Here is a 17981-nt window from a genome sequence, read left to right on the forward strand (position 1 = left end):
TTAGTAGACCACTGTGCAGCTCTCTGTGGTTTATCCATAGCTGGCAACATACTAGCATTGAAAGGTTTTTATTTTGTATTTGGAACAGTTTTAAACAAATTCCAACTCTGTTCATTAAATGAAACTGTAAAAGATGGTAAAGATTGCTATGGAGATGAGGTGTTATATAAATTGTTCATTTCAATTCTTCATGATATAAGAATAGAAAAGAGGAGTCGGGTGTATTCACAGACCAAGCCTGCAAGGTGGTGAGCATCTTCAGGAGGTCAAAGCATCTCCCATTAACTCTAAAGGAACATGTAGCACAATTCAGGATCAAGCTCAGCTTTTCAGTGTCATATATTTCCTAAATTAGGGAGTTTAATTTATAAAGGTTTAATCTATGAAGTTTGTCAATGAATAAAACTTTTGAGCTGATCTTCAGCTGAAATACTTTGGGTAAAACTAAAAATGTAGTGCCATCGGGTGGGTGCAGATCAACGCTCCCTGCAGTGAGGCAGGGGATGGGGCTGGGGCTGGGGCTGCCCAGCCAGGGTGGGGCAGGCATGGAATGGAGCCACGGCTCGTCTGGGAGTCACGGGGGGTGGCTCCCGCTGCTGCGTGCCACTTGTCCGGTGGTTCCTTCTGCTGGTCCTGCCACTTGTCCAGGAAGGCATGGGGAGAGGGGGTGTGCCACCGGATCTACATGGGGTGGGGCGGGGCAAGGTGGGCTGGGACCAAGCAGTAGGAGCAACGGTGGAACGAGCCACCAGATGAGCGGCACGCAGCAGTGGGATCTACCCGCGGCTCTATCCCGCACCCAGCCTGGCCTGGCTGGGCAGTGTCTACCTTAGCCCCAGTCCCACTCCCTCTCTGACCACAGAGGGCATTGATCTGCACCCCCCATGCCCCTTGCCTCCCCTTCCACCATACCAAACTTCCCAGCTGGACACAGCTCTCCAAGCTGTCGGGCTTGTTCTCCTTGCTGCCTGCATGCTGCGCTATGGCTGCACGCACACACAAGCATTTATTGGCCAAATTATCAGCCACTTCAGGCCGTTTTCCTGTATAGTCAATTTTCTTTATATCAGTGCTGATCTGATATTGGACTGATGTATCAGTGTACCTCTATTTATAAACATTTTCTAGATTATAGAAATGCAAAACTATTAACATTTCTTAAACATGCATAAGATTACCATTATTAATAAACATAGCATCTTAAAATTCAGTATGATATTTAACTCTAAGAATCAGACGATACTATAAGTTCCTATAGTAAAATCACAGTAGCACTAATACAGTTGTTCATACTGAGATCAGTAAATCTGACCACATCTACATGGGACATTGACTACACAGTTGTTACTGTGCAGTCATTTAGTACTTGTATACATACGTACTAAATGACTGTGCAGTAACCAGAGTTACTGCACAGTAGAATCATCGAATGGCTTTTAGGTGATGCTGACTGAGCAATAGCTTGTTACTACCGTGCAGTAGCATTGTGTCATGCTTCATGCCACACATACTACTGTGCAGTAGTAACGAGCTACTGCATGGTCAGTTTCTCCTGTAGATGTGGCCTCTGAGTCCTACAAAAGTCCTATATGTCACAATGGAGTATAGGTTGTAGCTGTGTTGGTCTAAGGACATAGGCAGATAAGGTTCTTTGGGTAAATCCCATATCTTTTATTAGACCAATTCAAATAATTGGAAAAATTGTTGTTTGCAAGCTTTTGGGTACAAGTACCCTTCGTCAGGCTGAGGAAGTGTCATGTCACAGTGAAAATTTGAGGGAATAAAACCAAATTTACATAACAAGATTTGATAAGTGATTGTTCCTTCATGAAACTACTTAATTTGGTCTACTTTTATGTGTTAGCTTTACTAAATTAGAGTTGATTTGAGAACACGTGAAGCACAATATTGCATATTATGATTAGTAACAAAGATTTAGAATGGCGAATTCAAAATGTCAGCCATCAAAACTATTCTCTCTCAGTTTCCATTTTGTCATCATTGAAATCTAATGAAATGACCTAATAGATTGTTCCTGGTTAATTCTGTAAATACATTATTTTGAATTTATTTTATATTTCCATTATTTCTCTCATTCTTATTGGGAGAGAGAAGAAACCTAGAAAATTATCTACTGTATTTATTCAAATACAAAATGAGGCTTTTCCCCCATAATTGGCATGCTGGAGAAAGCTTCTCATTTTATAATTGCACACAAGATAATCTGACTAAATACATTGTCTATCATAAAACTGCTGCCAAAAGCAGCATGTGCTCAGCAATAGAAATGAACTATGAAGTTGATTATATGTAGCCAACACTGAACATAACTATAAAACACATGGCCCATATTGGGCAAACATGCTGATGTGAACCTTTTTTTAACAAATTTTATTAAAAACACACTTATCACCCTACACTTACAAAGCTATACATATTGGGCATCCTTGTTTTACCTAGACCTCGTAGCACAGAAACAACTACATAACAAAAACATACAGCTATGTATATTAAACCCTTAAACAATATGCATTGAATTCCCCCCAAAATTAAACCCTTACAGAAATCTTTTTCTTTATAAAGAACCCCATGAAAAAGCTGGTACCTCAATGACCACCTGAAACTATCTGCCCTCCCGTCGGTCCTTTCTGTTGGTTCAGTGGAACATGCATGTCCATTCCTTTTTCCCTCTCTGTAAAATACCTTATCCAACATATACATTTCTCTAGGAACCCCATTTTCCCTTGCGCCTTGAATATGTAATCACAATCCATTATGTCATATGCTTTTTCCAAATCTAGGTTTGCTATAACTATGTTTATTTTCCCCTCTCATATGTGGAGCAGTATCTCTGATCGCTCTGATCACTTTGGAGATCCTTCTGCCTCAGAGATGGGCAAAATACAGCCTGCATGGCAGAGCCAATCTACCAGTTGATTGGATCTGGCTTGTGGCTGCTCCCACAGTGCTCCATGTAGGGCCAGGCCCTGCCCAGGGCAGCCCAAGCTGCACCCTAAGCAGACATAGCTGCTCCCGCTATAGCTGCAACCACCTGGGTGCTACTTGGCTCCCCTTATCTCCAGCACCAGCTCCTCCTCCTGCTCCAGCTACACCGCTCCAGGCCAGGAGGAAGCTTCAGCTGAGTGGCTTCTGCCTCAGTGTGCGGGGCTCTGACTCCAGCTCCTGGCTATATTCCACCCACTCTTCCCACCCTGCACAGGTGGCTGAGTTCAGGAGAAGGCACCTGGGAGCTGGAGTCGAGCCCCACACATTGGGGCAGGAGCCACCTGACTGAAGCACTCCTGGCTGCCTTCCACCCATACACATGCTCCCCCACATACCCCTCCAACCCCACACAGGGTAGGGGCTGCCCATTGAGCCTTTGCAATTATAGCCAGACCTCTTGAGAAGAGTGTAGTCCTCATCAGTGCCAACTCTTTTTAAAATCATGGTGAGCCACTACATTGCATCCAGTTGGACTTCCTCTTCACTCCCACAGCTGAGCCATGCCTTTCTTTCCTATTCCCAGTGATTCATGTTTCTTCACCAGCCTTGAATGTCTGGCAAACATTACTAAACAGGGACTCAAATGGTTCACCCAAAATCCCTCTGTCACCCCCTCTCACAACCTGTTGCATATGATTAATGTGGTCCCACCATCCATAAGGTGAAGCTGAACCAAATTGTCCTGCCCTTCTTCTGCATATACATTTTTAGAGTATCCCAGGATTCATGACAAGAACACCTGGTTCCAGTCATGAGTGTGGGTTTATTAGCACATCAATCCTTTGTGAGGGGTATCTGGAATACATGCACATACTGAGCAGTGCTGAGCTGTGTGGTCCCCATGGCTTGAACTGCTGTTGACTCTGATGGGGCATAACCCATTGAACTATGAGGTAAATCACAAGCCTTTAGCTTTGAACTAATAATATTATACATAGTTTGTACTACATATAAGTAGGTGCCAAAGTGCTCCTCACAAGTATGTTTATGGAGTACCTGTGCTAAAACTTGTAGCAGTTTCAAAAAAAGGTGACATGCATCAATTCTGGATTAACTAAGGGTCTGGGTACTATATGGAAATTGCTACAGTCATATTTGATGTCAAAGTTACTGTTTTCAAATTTGCTCTTCACTTCCATGTGCTCAGGGAGAGCAGGGTCTGACAGTAAGGAGAGGGGGAAGAGGCTGCCAGGGGAAAAATTTGCAGGAAACAGAGAACAAAAGGGCTACCTGACCTCCCAGATTAATTTTTCCTGCTGTAGCAGTGTGAATGAGACAAATTCAAGGCAAACCTCCACTAATTAGATTCTGTACTTGGAAAATGTATAGCAAATGTATATATTTTCCATATATAGAATCTAATTATTGGGGGGGTCATCTTAAAATCAGGGTAATCTTCTATTTGAGTAAATATGGTAATATTATAATGTATTTATAGTCAATGGTGCTTGAAATAATAACAGTGAATAGTAATCCTCCTATTTGTTCAGCCATTAAAACCATCCTTAACTTCTTTTTCTCCACCAAGTACTTGTTCATAAAACTTTGAAACTAATATTTAATAAGGGACATATTCATAGAAAAACTGAGATACTAAGTAAATTTCCTCATAGTATATTGAAAAATAACAAGTATGTACAGTATTACAGTTCAGGACTATAAGTATATGCATAATGTATATTTTGGCTTGCTTTTCTAGTAGCTGGAAAATGTAGAGGGTGATAGAAACTAGGAGTTTCAGGTAATACTCTTTCTTTTAGTTTTGTCATTTGAATTTTAAGGTCCATGGCTAAAATTCCAGCAAAAGTGTTCTCCAGAGGGAATCAGACAAAGTAAAGGTTTCATCTCTTCTTTACTCACTCACTTACCTTCCTGAACTCTGAACAGAAGCCCTTCCTCTTGGTCATATTTAATGTTTCCTCTTGTGGGCTGTACTTGGGTAGATACTAATTATAACTCTTCTTTTTGTTAATAGAAGTATTTTTGGTGTACAGATGGTTTCATAATTGAAATATTAACAATTATCTAGGATTTGGGCATAAGGGATTAAATTAAATTATGTTATCCTTTTGCATCTCATGTGAATGTCCAGTAATGATTTTTTTATTGAGTGCTTGTACATAGCCAATGAGCAAGAGCTGCTGGTCCACTCTCAACTGGCTAATCTCCCATTCTATTGTTCATTCCACCCTTTTTATAGCAGCAGAATGGGAGCATATGGTGATAATTCAGGTAAATTCCACAAACGAGAAGGAAAGTGTTTGAATATGTGGCTGCAGCAAAATGGACAGAACTGTGCTGGAGAAAGCTGGAAAACACAGGACCTTGACTTGCAGAACCAAAATAGTCCATGCACAATGGATGCCATACCCTGCATGTCTATTATATATGAGTTATAGGTGAGATAATACCTAGTCTTCAAGTGATTTTTTCATTACTTCTTAGAAAGGCATCACTGATTATGAGCAGAGCCCCAGATAATATCATACTTAGTAGTCATTGAAATTAAGGAGTAAAGTGTGAGTGATTCTTTTGAAAAGATGCAGTTTGTTTACCTTCCTGTATTTTTAGTTTGGATTTTCATACAAAGACCACTGAAAAGAAGTTCAAATTAGGCTTACATGTCATAGTGTTGGGAGCTAAACAGAACTTCAAAATACACAGATTTCTGTTATCGGGGAGGTTTTATCATCATCAACATATCTGGATTCCCTGTCATTTCAATTGGGTTCACTTTTAACTCTACCACATGTTGATCAAAGGGTGGCATTTATATACAGTTTTGTATTTTATACATGTATGTTTTTCTTTTTTCTCCCTCATTGCAAGCAGCATGTTTAATATGGTTTATAATATGAAATCAGTAATATATGTTGGTTTGTTTGCTTGTTTGCAGGGATTTTTTCTGACGGTTTCACCGGAGGCAGTATTAAAAGTGGCCTCTCAGGCTTCTGCAGACAACAAGATCTTCAGTTTAAATCTTTCCGCACCATTTATTAGCCAGTTCTATAAAGAGCCAATGATGAAAGTTATGCCTTATGTTGACATCCTTTTTGGAAATGAGACGGTAAGTCCTTCTAAAAACATTTGAATTACAGCTGTTTACATCGGGAATAGTCTCTTATTTCCCCCTCTTTATTTACATATATTAATCAATTTTTTATTATACAATAGTGTAAATTTAATCCATAATCTTAGTTCAAAAATAATCTAAGGAAGTGCAGTGATTTGGTGAGTAGCTAGTGTGTTAACCTGTTAAAAACATGATAATATTATCTTTGATTTTTTTTTTGTGGAATAAAATAGAAACTGTCTTAGAGGAGTCCATGTAAGAAATCTCCTTTTTGCTTTGCTTTTCTGTGCATGAGTGTAGAAAGAGATTATGTGAAATCCTGACCCCAGTGAAATCAATGACAAAGCAGAAATTGACTTCACTGAGACTTATATTCCACTTACCATATTGGTACTATGTTGCCTTTTTGCACTTCACAGAGTTCTCTGAGTATTTATAGGATTGCTCGTCATGGAAAACAGTGATGAATTCCTGAGAAAGAAACTTAACAGAATGAACTAAGGACTTATCTGCACTTGAGATACGGACTGATAGCTGAAATAGTGCTAAAAATTGATTACTATGAAAATGGCATATCCTTTCGTCACAGGTTGCTAGTCACTTTTTGGTGCTGGTGCATCATGTTCAAATATGGTAGGGTTGTACTGGTGCAGCTATAACAATGCAAAAACAAGTGCAGACAAGCTAGGAAGAACAAATCTCATCTGTTCAGGAGCTTGGAATTCTGTGATTCTAAGCTCTGAGAAAATCAATTTTTTTTCAGGTCTACTAGGATAGTGACAACCTCCTGAGCCTTAGGAACCTAAGTGAAGAAATATTTAAATGTTGGCATTTTCCTATCATTGTCACTCTCTCAGGCTCATTCTGTCATTTGGCATACAGAGATCTCATCAGGTGCTATTGAGTGTCTCTTTTCAATAATCAGACCATCTCAAGTGCTGATCTTGTCAGACCTTACAAATTAAGTAGTCAGACTTGGTCAATACTTGGTTGTCAAACTTCCAGATGGTTGTGTCCCTCCTCTTTTTTTTATCAGTACAATTCTCATGACCTGTTTGGATATTATGAATCGCAGTGTTATGCAAGGTACCATTTTTCAGAAGAGGTATAAAACATAGATTGTGACACTTGTTATTAGATTCAAGCAATACTTCACAAGGAAAAGCCCCAGTTACTGGTCAGATTAACATTTTGAGAATTCTATTCTGCCCACGTTACTTCCATCAGGCATTTCAGTTGGGTATGATGGTATTTATTCTGTGTCATAAAATATTGTGCAGTGTGTAATGAAGTGTGCAGTTTCCCCTGCATTTTCTGCATATAGTTTTTGAAGCATTTTGGTATCTTTAGGTAAAAACAGTTAGCAGTCATTGCTTAGTGTGACTGTACAATACATGTACTTCAAAGAGAACCACTATTCTTTAGCTATGTTACTTGCAGCCAGAGTTGTGTCTATATCCTTGGGTTTCCAAATGAATGTAAGCATAGTCTACTTTCATCTCTGCTTCTTGCTACATAACCTGCCCATTGCCACTTCAGGTTCTCCTTTCTTTAAGATGTCTTTCAACATGGCTTATTCTCCTGTCTCTTAATCATTTGAATCCTCTTTCTTTCTATAATATGCCTCTATCTATTAGCTACTCCTATATATCGTGGCTGCCAGTGTTTCTGCTCAGTGCTATGTCTTGTAGGCAAGACCAGATGCAAAACACTTTTAACTCTTTGTTCATTCTCACACAGTTCAGCCTCCTAAATGGTCCCCTTCATGTAATTTTGAGTTATGTATAAATGTTTAATTGTGTCTAGCAGATAATATATGTCTTGATGTACAATTAACTGCTCCAGGGATAATGAACATCTTAAGTCCTATTTTTTCCCATTTACTCTGATCTTGTTTCTATCTTTACTATTGTGTTTTCATTAAGTTTTGCTAATTTACATAAACAGGAAAAGAATCCTTAAGTCAACCTTTACAACATAGTTATGTTTTAATACATAAGTAAACATGTAAGCGAAGCATACTAGATGGTATAGTTGTTATTTTATTAGAATAATAAATAGTGTCACACACAATTTTACTCTTTGGTATCTTCATTCTACATCATAAGCCAACACAATTTTATTGTTAATCACTGAACTTTTTATATTTTTAGAATAATACAGAAAACATAAGTGAGGAGCAAAATGCAAAATTGGTGCCATGCCTAAGCTAAAAACAATTGGCAAAGTGATTTTGAATTATATCTTGTACTTAAAAATTTAAATCTCAAAGGAGATTGGTTATTACAAGTTTATCCAGATGATAATTAAAATGGGCAACTTATAAACCTCTCAGAATAAATGCTCTAATTTAGAATGTAAATGCCAACCTACCCTTCACTGTACTGGTGATCCTGAATACTTCTATAATAAGTCAGTATACTTACAATTTCAACTGTAGTTCTGTGACTATTGGTATATTAATGATTTCTTTGAAATCTCTTTCAAACCTAAGCAAAACATCTTGTCTTGGAAATTTGACACTTATTAAGTAGACTTCACATAATAAATTTAATATAGGACATTCAGTATAAAAGAATTATGCAGTCATTGCTGCTAACCAATTAGGGCCATTCTATAGTCATTATCTGGCAATACATGACTGCAGAATTTGCTTATTGTCATTGCTTTTAATTTTTATTAAATTACGTTTTTTTTAATAGTGTCATTTTGCAAATAGTTCTTAGCAATAATACTTTCCAAGCTACCATAATCACTGGATAATTAACCTGCCAGGATTAAGCACACTCTACTTTGCCTCAGGATGCTTAACTCTCAAATAAGGTCAATTATCTCCTGATGATAACTGCTTTGTCACAAGTTGCTGCTTAATTCATCTGTAAAAACTTACCTTACAATACATATTTTACAAGTCAAGGTAACTTTAAAAAATAACAACAGTGGCTGCAGTGGTCAAAGGGTACGTTTTTAATAATCATATGCTAATGTAAACCTACATAATGGATAGGAGGCTTCTTGCACAACAGTTGCTGTACATGCTGATGTAGGTAAAAGGTAGGGAAGAGTGCCATAACTGCATTCTCCCTTTCCCCTAGGTCTTTTCCCACATCCTGGTTAGTCTCCTCATCTCTGATAGGCCTATTTAAGCTGACTGAAGGGTAGGCTAGGAGGCATCTGCTCTACACTACCTATTTTTCTTGAGAATCCTCTGAATATTCACCTGGAAGTAAATGCTGCTTTCAGGCCCAGGCTTGCACCTTCTCTGAGAAGATGCTACGGGCAATGGCATCTCTGAAAGGGAGGAAATGAAGTCTGTGTACTGAGGAGCACACTTGTGGGTCTGGAGATTCTGGAAAGCCATGATCCCTGCCTTTCTGCAAACACCTTAGACACTGGGAGAAATATTTGACAAGATGTTGGTATGCTGAAGCTTACAGATTTTCCTGGGTCCTCTGCCTATTTACGGTAGGATGTCACCATGAGACGGTTCCAATTTGCATTTATTTTCTTTTTATTTAGACTAACACAGGTTTTGAGTGCCTGGTAAGTTATTTACAAATAAAAACCAGGATCAAACAAATTAGTTCACCATTCACAAAGAAATGCAAGTTAAAAGGAAGATATGTAAAATGGTGAACCACACGTTAAGAAGAAATAAAGTTGGGTTTTTTTAAGCAGCAAAAAATAAAGACAATAAATTTAACAAGCTGTCTTGGAAATCAAAACCCCTTTATCTGCACTGGTTGATGCTGTTACTTCTAAACATGTAGTGTATGAACAAATTAATTACAGGATTGTAAACTAAAGTTCTGCAATTACAGAGTAGTGTTGCGACCTGATTGGGAAATTGATGTGGGTGCAACAACAAATGCACTGAAAAGAAAGGAGGTTACATGAAAGACTTGTACATTTTGAAAAGCCATAACAATGGCTCTAATAATGGTTCTGGAGCCATGTATCCTAAGCTTTAGAAAGATGAATACATTTGCATGCAAAAAAATAAACAGGCCTTGTCATTATTATAGCTAAGAATTGTACCAAAATGGCGCATTGTGTCTCTTTAAATTAAAATGCTTGTAAATGTTATAAAGTAGAGAATAAAATCATATAAAAAATCCTCACAAATATATACTTTTGGAATAGTAGGCAACTGTCGATCCTCTGTGTCATGGTGTACACATAAGGGCTAGGGACAGACATTCAAAAAGCCTGAGCATGAATTGATTCAATCTTTGCAGGTTAATCGAACCTGGCTAGCCTAAATCAGTTTTGTAACCAGACAGACTTCCCAGAAATGCAGACGCATGCCTGCATTGAGTTAGGCTAGAAGCTGGGGGGTGCTAGAGCAGTCCTTCCTTCCCTTGCACAGTACTGAGCTGAGAGGGGCCATCGCCAGGCTCTGGCAGGGCACTCTGATTAGCTCAGCAGGGAATTGATAACAGTGTTTATCACCTCTAACTCAGGGTTTATCATCCCATTAAGAAAACAACAGAGGGACATTACCATTTACCTGTTGATTCTACTTGTTGATTCTGCATGGACTGTAGCCAGCATGTGGCCTGCTAGCTAATACACAGACACCTCCTCAACAAGGCATAGGGGAAAGGGGAATTCCTGCTTAGGAGGGATTGGTGACAGGAGGGGGGAAGCAGCCAGCAATCTCTGGAGCTCTAGCCAGGCAGTAAAGGGGAAGGGCCAGGTCTGCTATGGAACAGAGAGCCCCATCCAGCCCAGAGAGCATGCTGGGATGCTGGGGGAGTCCGATTTATCTTAAACCAGAAAGGGGGCTGGGACAGACATTGCATAAACTGGTTTGACCCAAATCAGTTAAGTCTACTACTATATTCTACCAGGTTTATCTCAAACTGGTTTCAGCCATTTTCAAACTGGTTTATGTGCACTGAACATCTATTCTGTTAGAGGTTTAAACCAGTTTCTGATCACTTAAACCAGTTTATGTGTAATGTCTGTCCCTAGCCAAGAGGTCTAGTCAGGTTCCTGATGAATCCACTTGTACAGAATCCTGCAACTGCAGCTGTGGGTTGGGGCCAGGGGCTGGGCTGCACTGCACTTGGGGTGGGTGACGGCGGTGCTGGAAGGGAGGGATGGGGGGGCTATCTTGAATTTGGGGGGGTGCAGCCCCCCATGTAATCTCCCTCTTAGTGCCACTGCTGCCTGCCCTGAGCTCAGTGCAGCCCCTGGCCCGCCACATGCAGATCTGGGGGCAAACGCCCCCCACATGCCCTCCTGGACAAGCAGTAGGAGCAGCATCAGGAGCTGCTGAACAAGCGGGCGAATGCCGGACGAGCTGCTGGATGAGCAGTTCCCAGATGAGCAGCACGCATCAGCGGGAGCTGCCCCCCCCCCCTCCTTTCAGCCCGCAGACAAGCCACAGCTCCATCCCACACCTGCCTTGCCCTGGCTGGGCAGCGCTTGCCCCTGCCCCAGCTCCAGCCCCACTCCCCTCTCACCACTGGGGCCTTGATCTGCCCACCCACACCTCTTCCTTCCCACCTCCCTTTTCACCACAGCAGACTTACCTGCTGCACACAGCTGTATCAAAAATCGGATCAATATCAGCTGATATGCCTCCTTAAAAATTGGCTATTGGTATCAACCCCCAAAATATCTATTGGTTCACTCCTAATTAAAATAAGCATAACAGATCAAACCATCACGTGGTCGTTGATGTGGTGATAACATGCTCTTATGTACCCCTGTACATCTGTACAGATCTGGTTTTACTCCTCCCTGACCCATATTCATGGCATTACATTCATGGTCAGGAATGTGTATTCCTCACCACCAAGCCAGGAAATATGCACTACTCTCTGATTTGTTCAAACCCTTGGCATACAGTGCAGAGAGAACTAGCAAGTGAGAGTGGCAGTTGGATGTTTCCTGGAACAGGAAGCCTGATAGGCAATGCTCCTTCTAAGGTGTAGCGGTCCATGAGTGCGCTGCTTTGGTCTGAGTGTGCCGCTTCAGTCCATTCCCGAATTGGTCCCGCCTCCCCCTTTAGACACACGCCACTTTGGTCTGCCCCACAGTATAACACAAGATAACAACAAAAGATGATAGTATAACTTTTATTTACCAAAGCAACTCTCATCTACTTTTTACTTATTGACATGCCTGTTTTTGATGGTGGAAAGATAATAACTGAAGGTCAAATCTCAGTCAGATACAGCTCCTCTTTATTTAAACATGCACATGAATTTCAGTAGCAACTTGCTGCTTTTCCCTAAACTTATTTTAAAATCATTAACTTGTACCATTTATAGCTTTACTGCACCATATTGTGCGGGCCAGGGGCGAGCCAGGCCCGTCTTTGCGCACACGGGCTGTGGCCAGCAGCCCGGGCACGCGGGGCCGGAGGAAACCGCGCAGCAGCAAGGCACGCACGGGCTAAAATTAGTCACAGAGGCATAATGGTTGATTGAAAGATTATTTACTTACACCCAAGATGGTCACGGTGTAGGCTGGACAGTTTCCAGGTGCAGCTCTGGTTAAATCCTCGTTGGAGGACTGTGACAAATTCGGTTCTTTGGCCCCGGAGTTGTAAGGCTCTGCGGGTTTGGCAATTCTTTCCCACAGAGTTGTCGAAGCTCCGTGGGCTCTGTTCGGTTCTCAGGCCCCGGAATTGTTAAGGCTCCGTGGGTTTGAAAATTGAGCATATAGGAAAGGGATACATCTAGGATTGCGCTCGGCGACGGGGAGAGGCCAGAGGCTGTTCAGACCTCTGTTGTCTGCTTAAGAAATGTGTTGGGTCCGTGAGGATTCGCAGCGCTTAGAGATCTTCACGCTCTAAGTGATTTCTCTCCAAGTGATTTCTCTCCAACTTGGGCGGAAACCACTCAAACCCTTTATACGGCTAGCAAGCCAATCGCTAGCCACCACATGTGCATATATTAGAGTTGCCCAATAATGTGGCATGAACTCTTATACAAATGGCGGGAACTCCTTTGCACCGTGCATCTCTGAGATGCAAAAGAAATGCACCGTGCAAAGAAGCTGCAAATTTGGCGGGAAATCCCCCGTTGCACCGGAGTTCTCTCCTGCAGCAGAGAACTCCACCGTGCAAGGAAGCTGCAATTTTAGCAGGAACATAATTTAGCATTGCCGAAGCACACACAAACAAAAACTCACAACTTTGGGTTGTGACACATATATGTCATATATTAGCAGTGTAAAAATAGTGAAGGCCCTGAAAGCCAGGAACCTCAGCCCCCATCCCTGTATTGCCTCTGGGAGCCAGGAGGCTAATGGCACCAGGGCTGGGAAATGGAGCAGTTCCCCAGTGCCAGCTCCCAGCCCCTGCCTCACTGCCAGGAGTGGAGCAGTTTCCTGGCCCCAGCCCCCGCCTCGCCTCGCCTTGCCTCACCTCGCCTCTGGGAGCAAGGAGGCACATGCAGTCAGGGCTGGGGAGTGGAGCAGTTTTCCAGCGCTGGCAGAGCCCATGCCAGCCCTAGCCCCCTCTTTGCCTCCGGGAGCGAAGCAGTTTCCCAGTCCCGGCCCCAGCCCCCACCTTGCCACTGGGAGCAGAGCGATTTTCCAGTCCTGGCTCCAGCCCCTGCCTTTCTTTGCCGCCGAGAGCGGAGCACATGGCCTTGGGGAGGAACTGCTGCCTGAGCTTATCTCCAGTAAGTGTCCCACACTGGCCTTGGTGCCTCTGCTGTGCTCAGTTTGTTGTCCAGCTCCTCTTGAAGCTGCAGCCCAGCTCCTCTCCGAGTGGGTGCGCAGCATTAATAAGTTCATGTGTGGCATGGTTTTAAAGCGTGCTTGGCCGCCCACGCATGCAGCTTAGAGGGAACCTTGCTGATGGGTCCTTTCTTCTTTCTCCCTACTCCCCCATTCGTTCCCCCACCCCCCCTCTAGATTTGGGCAGTTTGAATGTCTTCTCTCCCTGCTGATTCCAGCTAGATGCTGCCAGTTGTTTGGGTAAAAGAACCCTTAATGAATGAGGCACTTCAAGAGGTCTGGATTCTATTGGCTAAGGAAGAACATGGAGTTCTCTCTTGTTCCACAGACAGCAGCATCTGCTGCTGGAAGAACACCTCCTGAAGGATGGGCTTATTTGGGCTGATTATACATTTTGGGTAGTGACAGCCCCAGACAAGTCCTTCTGGGTGTGGTGCTGCTTATGCAGGTTTGTCAGTAGGGCCCCATTACTCCTCCTCTCCTCTATCTCAGTTCCCCCTACCTGCCTAGTTGTCAAATACATATGCTAGACAAGCCAATTCAGTTTTATTTTCCCCACCTACTGCTTCTTTGGAAGCTGGTCCTCTCAAGCCCCCCACCACTTCTCCCCAAGGCAAAATTCCCAGTTATGCACACAATGCTTTCCAGTCCTTCATTCTACATTTGATTTCTTATGGTGGTACAGGAATGGTCATACCTTCCTTCTGGTTCAGAAATGTGCTAAACATTCCTACCCCCTGCCTTAGACTACACTTCTGCCGCAGCTCCCAGACCCACTTCAACTCTGCTCACTTGGTTACAAGGCAATTCTGCATTCCCCACTTGACCCAAATCTACCCCATGTGTCTCCCAGTGCACTCCCCACTCCCTCTGCAGCCACAGAGAAAGTCCAGGCCCTAGCAGCAACTGTGAATGGGGGTAGAAAGTCTAATAGCTCATCTTTTCCCAGGCTGAAGATGGTTTCACCAAAAAGGACTTCCTTTCCCATTTTCAGGGTCAGTGTTTCAGGGATAACATAGGTGTGAGGGGAGAAGTCAAGTCAGAAGGAGGACAAAACTGACCCATATTGCACAGGAGGAGAGGGAAACAGAGAGATCTGATCTGCCTTGATCACTAGGGCTCTTTCTCCTTCCTTTTCCACCTCTGGTGAAGATGTCAGTTGTTGTTTCTTCCCCTGTGGTTTCCAACCCTCATCCATGTGAAAGATCCTCAGGAAAGACCTTGCCTGCTTCCTGCAGCACCCACCTTTGGCTCATAGCAAATAGCATACTGGAAAGCATGTTTCTCAGTGATCCCACTATTTATTTGGTTCCTGTCCATCTTGTTTAATATAGGTATACATCATACCTTCTCTTGTTACTCCCGTTTCAGTGACAAGGAAAAGCTTTAAATCTAAAAGCACTGACAGTGGCTGCAGTTGTCCAGACTTTGAATTTGCTTTTGTGCACTGAAAGTTGATTAGTTGGTCTGTATCTGTATGCTTGTTTTAAGTTCAGGAATGGATATAAATATTTAAATTTTGTAACATAAAACAAAGTGCATTGCAATGAAATTTGCATCTAAATGATAGTTTCAATATCCATTCTGCCATCTCTTTTCTATAGCTGTGATATTGTATTATGTTCATGTACAACTTTGCATTTTTGTGTAAAACCTGCTGAATATTTAGGCCAAACTGCAGCCCAGTAAATTAGCTCCTTTATACTACAATTTCTACAACTTAAGGCCAGCATGGGACCTTATGGCCCATGAACCCAGGCCCACAAATCACAAAAGCAAGGGATGAGACGGTTGCTTTTGTAAGATTTAATTGGACAGGTTCTGATTTTTATTGAACCAGTATGAAATAAATAAATAATGTTGATCTGGTTTTGCCCTTGTGTAACTGAAACCAAACACATACCAAATAGGTATGGGCAAAGCAGCTAGTATCCGCTTCGGATTCAGCTGATTCAGGGGACAGCGATTTGATTTGGTGATTCAAATCACTGTCCCGAATCACTTTGGCCGAATCTGATTTGGAGATTTGGCCACTACCAAATCAGCTGAATCTCTGAACCGGCACCATCTCCTGCCCGCTCTTGATGGCTGCTCCACCTGCTCTCCCAGCTCCCGGCTCTTTTAAAAAAAAAAAAAGTCCCCACTCACCGGCTCCTGCCAGGTGGGGAGGCAATCCCTGCTGCCCCCAACTGCCCAAAACTGCAGGGGGGGCTCTGCCATGAGCCCCCAGAAGCCCCAAGGCCGCTGCAGCAGCCAGTGAGTTGGGCTTTTTTTTGCTTTTTTAAGGGCTGGGAGCTGGGGCATGTGGGGCAGCCATGGTGGGGGGGTTGGGACAGTGGGCAAGGGTCAGGGGGCTCATAGCTAAGTCCCCCATGCAGCGTGGAGCAGTGAGGGGCAGCGGGGATCACCCCCCCACGTAGCAGCAGCCAGTGAGTGGGGTCCCAGGAGCTGGGCCTGAGCACAGGGGAGCCATGGGGGCGGGCTGGGAGAGCGGGCAGGAATTGGGGGATGCTCAGGGTACCTGGCAGGAGTAGGCAGGGGATGGGCCCTGTCAGGAGTCCCTTCATGGTCCCTTCCCCCCCTCTTGCAGCCCCCCCCCCTCCTGTGCCCCCACTCCCTACTTACCAGCATGGAGTCTGGGTCCAGCTCCCTGCGGCAGCGAGCAGAGACTGCCCGAATCACTGAAGCTCTCCAAAACTTTTCTGAATCGATTTGGACCTTTTAATTGGTCTCTTGATTCGATTTGGATTTGGAGATTCAGCCACTGAATGGGGCCGAATCTCCTCCGTATCGAACCAGCACCCGAAACTTTGCACAGCCCTAATGCCAAATAAGTTCATCCTGAAGACATCATTTTCCAGGCTTCCACTCATATTGACCAAGTGCTTAATACTGAGCAGCAAGAAAGTCTGTGGCAGTGTGGAGGAAGAACAATTTAGGTAAAGCCACAGTTTCAGAAGGAACAGAACCAACTTGGACTCTCCTCCTCTTTCAAATCACATTAAGCCAACCAGAGGGAAACAACAGTGGAGGGCAGGCAACTGGTCATGCCAGAAATATCACAAAAGCAGTTTCTTTTTCCATAACTAACTGGTTTCAAATAAGTATTTGAAATTATTTGGCTGAAGCCAACTATTAGAATTATACTGGAATAAAAGTGAATGCCTGAGAAGCCTTGCTTTGTTTACATATAGGTAAAGAGACAAGAGCAAGAGTACTAGTTTTTTTCTTTATACCCCTTATGTTGAGTCATTATTTCTACTCGTTAGTTCTTAGAACTCTTCCTCATAGATTAAAGCTCTAAATTCAATGGCTAAATCCCCATTTATCTTGAATGAAGTTTTCAGCAGTGTTAACCATCTTAATTTCAGCTTTCAGTATATGATTACATAATGCCAATATTTTTTCATTTCTTGGTGCCTTCCATAATCAAAGGATCTCAAACAGTTGCTGCAGAGATGTGGTTATATACTGTTATCCAAGGAGAAATGAATCAAAAAAACTTAGGGGCTTTCCCAAATTCACACTGTAAATCTGTGGCTGAGTTAAGAGTAAAACTGAGTCTCCTTACTTTTAGTTTTGTATTTTTATTTAATACATATAGAAAAAACCTTTGTAAGAATACATATCATTTTCTCTTTCATTTTATTTAAGGTCAATTGATGATGGTGTTTATCTTTCTAACATAGTGTAAGCAAATAGTAGTGTTATAAAATCTGTAACTAGAGAGATGGAATTAAAAACAGGAACTTTCAATGGAGGAAAAAATAAATATTGATTTTTTTTTTTTAAAGCTCTGTTCCTTTGCAGAATTTTGACACTTATTTTCTGGTAGGGATATTGAATTTTCAATTATAAGAGAGCTATGGCATCATAATATTGCTGCTAAATTCAGAGAATTAACTACTTCTTTAGTGTGTGAGTATCTAATAAATTGTGCTCAAGTAAAAAATGAGGTACTGTGTAGCACAAAGGAGGTATATAATGTCAATGGCATGTTATAAAGATGTGCTGTGGGAAGGATTCTGAAACAGCCTAAGGCTATTTCAGCTGCAGACACAGAACCTTCTCTGTCTCTCTCTTTTCCCCTGTGAACTGTAGTGCCTCTTTTAAGACGAAATGCTTTAAAATTGTTTTGCAACCTTGCAGCCATCATTGATAAAAGCTCTTTTATTTAAAATTATCTGAATCACTGTGGAGT

At 42.4% G+C, this 17981-nt stretch overlaps 1 protein-coding gene across 3 annotated transcripts in view; it reads left to right on the forward strand.

The window, feature by feature from the left end:
• ADK (adenosine kinase) overlaps positions 1-17981 on the forward strand; it is a 586810-nt gene that overhangs the window by 429309 nt on the left and 139520 nt on the right. For all 3 annotated transcript variants that reach the window (XM_006273786.4, XM_006273787.4, XM_014601449.2), the window contains exon 7: positions 5903-6073. In XM_006273786.4, coding sequence (XP_006273848.1) covers positions 5903-6073 — 171 coding nt within the window. The remainder of the gene's footprint in view (positions 1-5902; positions 6074-17981) is intronic.

The sequence above is a fragment of the Alligator mississippiensis genome, chromosome 6 (assembly GCF_030867095.1).
Source record: "Alligator mississippiensis isolate rAllMis1 chromosome 6, rAllMis1, whole genome shotgun sequence".
Classification (NCBI taxonomy): Eukaryota; Metazoa; Chordata; order Crocodylia; family Alligatoridae; genus Alligator; species Alligator mississippiensis.